The 8,673-nt window shown below is 38.5% G+C and overlaps 1 protein-coding gene across 2 annotated transcripts; it reads right to left on the bottom strand.

Moving 5' to 3' along the window:
* Positions 1–496: 496 nt before the first annotated feature.
* On the bottom strand, positions 497–2,729 carry LOC131691867 (trichohyalin-like). Of its 2 annotated transcripts, XM_058978542.1 has the most exons (3): positions 2,250–2,729; positions 1,058–2,175; positions 497–985 (listed from the first exon to the last, which is right to left on the bottom strand). In XM_058978542.1, exons 1-2 carry the CDS (start codon positions 2,493–2,495, stop codon positions 1,087–1,089), a joined length of 1,335 nt encoding a protein of 444 aa, XP_058834525.1. In that variant the 5' UTR covers positions 2,496–2,729; the 3' UTR covers positions 497–985; positions 1,058–1,086. The 2 variants fall into 2 exon arrangements, with proteins under 2 accessions (XP_058834525.1, XP_058834524.1); XM_058978541.1 differs by having other exon boundaries at positions 498–2,175.
* Positions 2,730–8,673: the final 5,944 nt, after the last annotated feature.

Raw genomic sequence — 8,673 nt, 5'->3', positions numbered from 1 at the left:
GTGTCTGTTAATCTGTGGTTGAATTAAGGAATTGCGTCTGAAGGTGGGGGGAATCAGTCGACGAGAACCACCTGTTCTGGATACTGCTGTCCTAAAATTCCTTGAATATAGGTTAGAAACCGCTACGCAGTATTTGCAGTAAGTTCCTATTTGAAATTTAAAATACGGATTTGAAATTTAAAATATGGATAAAGATTTAAGATCGAGAACATGTTAATGGGTAGGAACGAAAGATCCTACGATATTTAAAAGTATTGACTCTTTGGGTTTTTTTTACTTTCACTATCGAGATGAATTCTAGATTACGACCACACAAAGTAATCATCCATCCTTTCACCCATATGGAAATATAGTACTCTCAAATACCTTCGCAAAGATCAAACTTGAAACTCGCATGACCCATTATGACACTGTCACAATCCTTGTGAAATTAAGGACTCAAAGACTTTCGGAACAGTAAGATAGGAAAGGTAATATGTAGGAATTACTGTTATTTTTTATTGTTAGTATTTCACGAGGTAATAAAGCAATAGGTGAATGTAATTTCTTATTTAATAATATATGAGTTGCTATAGCATCAAAACTACAATACATTTCAGTAAGTAGTCGAGGTTTGCATTACTGAATTACATATAGTAGGTCAATACAGATTTTATCTTGCACTTTTCCTTAAGGTTAACTGTTTTACTCAATGGATAAAAATAGTTTATTAATCAAGTTTCTTAATGTTATGTTATGCAAGCCAAAGAAATCTACGCAATCCGTTACAGGAGGATTTGAGTTCCGTTTTGTGCAGAATAATGGTACACAGTTGCGAGAAAATAATCTCAGTTTACGTATAATCTGCGTACGTCTACTAAAATAAGTACCTAATAAAATCGTAATAATGGAAGATAACTAAGGTCTAGTTAAAATTCATAAATACTGTTGTTCCAGTAGCCAATCCGGGTAGAGAGAGGACGTGTGCGTTATTTTCATCTGTTTGCTGAATGCAGTTCATATTTTATTGTCAAAATCCACCAGCGCAAGCTGTGTGGAAAGCAATATTTCAACCTACCTGTCACATCAGCCAAAAAACACTGCCGGTCAACTCTGTATCGCATCTGGCCGAGTCGCCTCGAATGAGTAACTTTCTTCCGCATCGCGTTCACCATAGTCCATGGTATCGTCACCGGTGGAAGAGGCTCCACTTTCCCTGATCACTTGCCATTCGCGGAACCGTCGTCGCTGTTCACTCTTGATACACCAATCATCAAACTCCTCGGGGCTGAGTTCCTGTTTCAGCCGTTCTCGTCTCCAGCGGCGCATATACTCGGCACGGTTGTGCCGTTGGACGACGAGTTTCTCCGTTTCACTTTGGGCCGGTGAAACAGCGGGTGGACGGCCAACTAAACCAAATGTGGCTGCGCTCTGTTGCGTTTGCCGTTTGGCGCGCCACTTGCGCATATATTCTGCGCGTGAGCGTCGTAAGGAAGCCATCTGTGTATCCGAAGTTGGTGAACTCTGACGACTGACTATTTCTTCCTTTAGTTGTGGTTCGGGTTTAAAAATAGGATTTTCCGGTTGTTCCGTTAACGAGTTTTGAACTCCTTCCTTAAGTCGTCGTATCTCTGCCTCCACTTGTCGCATCTGATGATGAGCAAAGAACGCAAACAATTCCTGTGCCTGCTGCAACCGGAGAGCGTCTTCCTGCTCTATCTGAGGTGGATCTTTTTGCTCAACGTTTTGGGAGATTTTCTCCTGAGCTTCTATGAGCTGCTGTTCCTGCTTTTGTCGCTGACGCATTCTCCACCGTCGCATTCGTGCTGCGTTCTTTGCCTTCCGTTCGGCTTCCCGATCCTCCGGGTTCAGATGGCTGGTTTGTTCCGCTTGCGAATTTGAGCTGGTCGTCTGCCCTATTGCTTCGACTTCAACGCCTTGCTCTAGCAGCTTCTCCAACAGAGATGCCTCCGGAATAAAAGAACTACACTGTTCTTTTTTGAAAATGGTAACTTCTGGTGTAATAAACATCGGTTTCTCATCTTCTGACTCCTCATCGTCGAAGTCCTGCATTAAGCTTTGACTCTTTAGTAACTGGTCGTTACATTTACATAGTTCCTTGAAACTAGAGAAAGCGTAGATTTGCTGGATGCAGTCGGCACAGATAAATGATTTAATATCATCCGGCAGGGTGATCTAAAAAAGTGATTCGTATTGTTAACCAATCTATCAAACCTATCTTGTTGACCTGATTCTTAGATAATACTAACCTGTACATCTACACAGTCAAAAATTTGTGCTAGCAACGAAGGATCCGGTGGCGAGTCCGGTGGAAATAAGGCCCGCAACTTTTCGGAGTGAGTTAAGCACAACCGACAGAATGTGCGCTTTCCAGCCCGATCGGGTATGATAGACCCAGAATCAGCATCGCCGTCGTCATCAGCATCGCCATTCATGCGTCGACGGGAGTATCCACTTTGCGAGCAAGTGAGGTCCAAATCGAATCCTCCCGGCATAGTGAAGCTTCATCGACCAACCGGGGGGTAGCAGGAAAAACCAATCCAAACTAGCAGATTTTTGATAATCTTTACCAATTTGTCACACGAAAACAATTACGTACACATAATTCAGTGATGGCGAGAGGTGTTACAAAATCACGCGAAAACGCTATGCAACATACGTACATACGCTATTATGTTGACATTCCAAACTATGCACTACGAGCTGCATAACAATTACATTTATATGTATATGCACCACTAAGTACTGAGCTGACTGTCAGTCGCATGCCATCACATAATACAGCGCCAAATTAGCATGGTGTGGTGGATGGCAAAACTGGAAACGCGTGTTAATTAGAATACAGTGATGACCTGATGTTGTGAGTCCAACATATGTAGTCGAACATATTTTTTAATTTTTATACGCAAAGTAACAAACAAAAACAGGCTAACCAACCTAATTTGGACCCCTACATATTTTGGATTTGCAACAATTACATTCCTTGGATTGACTATTAAATTTAAATATCATTAGTTCATCCACAGACTAACAGACATAACACTATGAGGAAATTCCTTCAAAAAATATTGATCGGCGAATTTTACTAGAACACTAACTCCACCTTTTATACACGGTCCCAACCACTCATTTGCAAAAGGATTATCCCTCAGACTATGGAACAATTTTTCACTAGTGGTCTATCCCACCTATACTTGCGCATATATCAGTGGCACGATAATTTCAAATGCGGCCACAGTCCCAACTAAAAAAAAATTAAAATGACCGTTAAAGCGGGCGAAGAATTGTTTTCGAGTGTTATGTCTGTCAGTCTGTGTTTCATCTCTAATTAAAATTAAACAGAATGCACAGTTTTATAAACTATCACCGAAAACGTTTCATATTTCAACGATTGCCAAGAGGAACCGGTGAATACATATCAATATTAAATCGTAAAAACGGCGAAAGTGTTTTTGTAAACAAACTTGTTTCGCTCATTAGTCTGCTGCAGAGTGGAATTTTATGAAAAATATGCGTTAATGTAAATTTTTACCCTTCGTAGAAGTAATTTCAATTGTTTTCTGCTGTGAAATTATAGTAAATTAAGAGAAACCATCGAAGTAAAAGTTTGTTTACAAATCTTATTCGCCCTTTTGCAAATTTAATATGGTTATGATGCCGCAGCCCTGTCTTCTTTGCTCTCCTTTTCTGGTTAGTTGTGGAGGAGAGCAATGTTCGTGGCAACCGTACCACAGACTAACAGACATAACACTCGAAAACAATTCTTTGCCCGATTTAACAGTCATTTTAAATATTTGTTCCTGAGTCTGCGGAATAACCCTTTTGAAAATGAGCGGTTGGGACCGCGTACACAGACTAACAGACATAACACCACAGACTAACAGACATAACACTTAAAAACAAAGCTTCGCCTGCTTTAACGGTCATTTTAAATATATTTGTAGTTGGGACTGTGGCCACATTTGAAATTATGGCGCCACTGACATATGAACAAGCATATGGGGGATAGACCACTAGTGAAAAATTGTTACCAAACATGAGGGGTAACCCACCAGTAAATGAGTGTTTGGGACCGTGAATAAAAGGTGGAGCTAGTGTTCTGGGAAAGTTGTCGGATCGATGTTTTTTGAGGGAATTCCCTCATAGTGTTATGTCTGTTAGTCTTTGATAACACTATGAGGAAATTCCTTAAAAAATATCGATCGGCGAATTTTTTTTAGAACACTAGCTCCACCTTTTATACACGGTTCCAACCGCTCATTTGCAAAAGGGTTATCCCGCAAACTCAGGAACAATTTTTCGCTAGTGGTCTATCCCACGTATACTTGCGCATATATCAGTGGCGCCATAATCTCAAATGCGACCACAGTCCCAACTAAAAAAATAGACCGTTAAATCGGGCGAAGAATTGTTGTCGAGTGTTATGTCTGTTAGTCTGTGCCGTGTATAAAAGATGGAGCTAGTGTTCTAGTAAAATTCGCCGATCGATATTTTTCAAGGAATTTCCTCATAGTGTTATTCCTGTTAGTCTGTGATACTAGAGAGTATCGACAAAAGCTGAGTGCATATAAGGAGAGTGACGACACTGTCAAAATTGGAACAATGATTATTTGTCAGTGTCATTCCAAACGAGTCAAATCCATGTATTTTGAGAGGTCGTTTGTTCGTTTGGAAAAGTATTGTACGTGTAATGGAAAAACGTTGTATTGACGACACAGACTAACAGACATAATAATCAAAAACAATGTTTCACCCGCTTTAACGTTAATCTAAAATATATTTGTCGTTGGGACTGTGCCAACATTTGAAATTATGGCGCCACTGACATATGAACAAGCATATCGGGGAAAGACCACTAGTGAAAAATTGTTCCCACAGTAAATGAGTGTTTGGGACCGTGAAGAAAACTATAATAACTATAATATTTATTGTTTTATGATTGTTTGTAGGGTAAATGCTATTGTAAAATTCTGTCCGGGATTATATGGGGGAGGGGGAGTTTTATATTTTGTGATGATGTGTGACGAGGGGGGTAGGGGGTCATGTCATACTACGTAGCTTTTTTAAAGGGGAATACCTAAAACCGTTTTTGATTTTTTTTTAATTTTTACGCGGACAAGGGGGGGGGGTGGTAGAATTACCGCCAAGCTACGTAATTTCCAGAGGGTATTTAGATGTTTGTGACGAAATGCTACGAGGGGGGAGGGGGGTGTTAAAAATCACTCAAAAAATGCTACGTCATTTATGGATCGTCAAGTACATATATGTTGGCCCCGTCCATATGGCAGGTGGTCCAGTTAAAAAGCGACCAACCAGCGAATCACGACTGCAGTCGGTTTGTCCGGAATTTACTTTCAAAGAGAATTTTGACAGTTGGCTTTTAAGCCGTAATCATATGTTTGTCGAAAATTCAGTGATTTCTATACCGTTTATTCAACGTCATATCTAACAAATGTAAACAAACTGAGTTAATTATGCCAAATAAAAGCCAAGCATTGACTCCTTATCGTCCACGAATAATAGAGAAAAATAATAACTCTTTACATGTTAATTTAATCTTAAGTCAAAATGTCACATATAGTATACCAAAGCTTTGCTAATATTTTGTAGATGTGATGTTTCTCCAAATCGACTGTAGTTAGCATGTTTTTCCAATGCCAAACCTCATATCTACACTCTCGATTACAATACAGCACATGAAATATACAGCGATGCCACATGTTTTTTTTTGAAATGTCTGTAGAAGAATAACTAAAATGTCTGTAAAAGTTTGTAGATGGTTGTGTAAATACTAGTTTCATTAAAATTTTACTTTAAAAATAGATTGAAAGTAGAATTCTATTGTGAAGGAATCACTCGTATTCGAAAACAGTTATTCTAGTGCAATTTTACTAAACACTATTACCCTTTTGAAAGTCTGTAGATCTCTGGCTACGTCTGCAGGAGACATCAAAAGTCTGTAAAATACAGACATGTCTGTAAATCTGGCATCGCTGAATATATCACAACTACAAGCCCGTCTCTCAAAACGTCACAGTAAAATGTGACATCTACAAACGGTGTTGCCAAGACCACATATGTAAAAGAACATAATAGCAAAAGTGATCGGCAAAATGTAAAAAAATAATAGTTATCAATGATCTCCCTATTATCTTCGCAAAAAACATGTAATATGCTTATACGATCCTGCAATGAGTAAATGCAGAGGTGATAGTACAATTAATAGCCTTCTGTGTGCTTTAATTATTAAATAAATTTAAAAGTCGCAAGGAAATTTTTACACGCGATTTTCTCCGTTTCACGTTTCTGTTAGATAAGATATAATGAAAAACCTGTTTTAATCCACCTAGAGGTGCAATTGTGCCTTTCTCATTTTTCCAAACTATGATTTAATAACTGGTTCGTACAATATAACATTATGGAAATGTCTTTCATTCTTTTTATACTTGGTAAGTATATATAAGAGCACCTTTTTGCATTCATCGCGGTATCGGTTTGAATCGGAGTTTTCTATGTGATCGCACTCCACAACCCGTAACTTCGGAGCCGCAAGTCGGATGGAGATGGAATTTAATATCAGTTTCCGGGGACGCAACACCTTTCATTTGAGACTAAGTTGATCAAATCGGTCCAGCCATTTTCGAGAAACCAATATAACCGTTATTCTGGATTTGGATGCTTCCGGATCCGTCGATGGTGGCCAGTGTGGCCAAAGAGACTTTGAATGACTGTTGGTGATCTAGATTATAAACACTCATAGTAATAGACTCGCGGATGTAAAAACCGCAAAACTGGCAACTAGAAAAACAAGCATGTTAAACTGGCATCACCCAAAAATGTGCAAGCTCGAACGTGCTCGACTGTATTCGATCATCTGTTTTTATGAAAATAATTTTTCAAGTGGCTCAATATATGAATCAAAAGAGGAGTTATATGTTTGATACTGAGCAACAAGAAATTGAGAAAAGAAAGAAAAAAATCCAATTTCTTCAGAAACACAAATTTGATGAAAAAGAGCATAAGTAAAATACTTTTTGTGTAGTTATTTTGAACAAAATAAATATCTTTCTAAATAACATTGTGAAATACTAATACGAACACGAAAAATGAAGCCTATTGTGAATAACAAAATATATATTTTTTTAAATAAAATCGCAATACTTGTTCTGCTTGTTTGCATTGAATGACGTCATGCTCGTTTGGCTCCGGATTTTGACAGTTCGTTTGGCGCGATAAAAGTACCTTCGCTGGTCTATTACTATGAGTGTCTATAATCTAGATCTACAAATTCAACAGTTGTGTTTACATTTTGGAAAAAAATTCACCTTTTGGCATTCATCGCAGAATTCGTTAGAATCGGGATTTGCTGCGTGATCGTACGTATCACCCTGTAATTCAGGAACCAGAACTCGGATCCACACAAAATTAAACAGCAGCTGATGGACCTTTCATTTAAAATCAAGTTTGTCAAAATCGGTTCAGAAAATTCCGAGAAACCCATGTGGACAAATCAACAAATTTTGTTTTGTAACCATACTCTTCAACTCGTAATCCGGAACAAGATGTCGGTGGAAAATGAAATTCAGTAGCAACCTATGGGAATATTATACCTTTCATTTGAATCTTAGTTTGTAAAAATCGGTTCAGCCATCTCCGAGAAACCGATGTGGACATTTTGTTAACAAATCCGCACATACACACACATACATACATACATACATACATACATACATACATACATACATACATACATACATACATACATACATACATACATACATACATACATACATACACACATACACACATACATACACAAATACATACACACAGATATTTTGCGATCTCGGCGAACTGAGTCGAATGTTATATGAGACTCGGCCCTCCGGACCTCGGTTAGAAAGTCGGTTTTTGGAGCAATAGGGATCTTTAATTTGGATAAATTGCGCCAGTTTTTCATATGTATTGATAGCGGGTGTCCTTACGAGTGCCCTCATATCATTCTTAAACCTTAATTATTCATTTCTGATTTTTAAATTAAAAAAAAAACCAATTTAAATTCAACCAACAAACTGACATTTGTCTCACTAAATGACGTATCTGCAAATATCTCGTTCGCCTTATTGTTAACCGAGACAGCACCCCACACAGCATGGTCCGGTACTTTGTCAATCCGCTAGCAGCTTGCCATCCCAGGTTTCATCTGCAAACTATGGTAGATCTGATAAGGCAACCTATAGAGTCGTGCAAGTCGCATGGGTTTGGATGTGTTATTGTCATAAAAGGAAACAAACTAAAAAATGTTTTTTTCAATAGTTCCGGGCCTAAAAATTGATAAAGGACTGAGATATTAACTCACGGTACTAATCTGCATCAGAATATGCTTTAACCCGCACCCCCTAAAGATCCCTATTATGGTTATGCACCTTTCTATATGAGAAAGGCAAAAGAATAATATTTAATTAGTTTAACCAGCATGAGTTCAATGTTATCTTCATGTGATTATATTTTGAAATGTTGGTGGAATGGGTTTGAAAGTGAAGGGAATGGGGGGTTAGTAGAGTGGGAGTGGAGGATGCGTCAGAAATCCTTCATCTTATTTCGGTATACGGGGTGGATGAACGAAATGCTGGCGTGAGGGTGGTCCAAGGGGAGGGGAGTTATGAAGGAGGG

The sequence above is a fragment of the Topomyia yanbarensis genome, chromosome 3 (assembly GCF_030247195.1).
Source record: "Topomyia yanbarensis strain Yona2022 chromosome 3, ASM3024719v1, whole genome shotgun sequence".
In the NCBI taxonomy this organism is placed as follows: Eukaryota; Metazoa; Arthropoda; class Insecta; order Diptera; family Culicidae; genus Topomyia; species Topomyia yanbarensis.
This window is presented reverse-complemented; position numbering and strand designations above follow the sequence as displayed.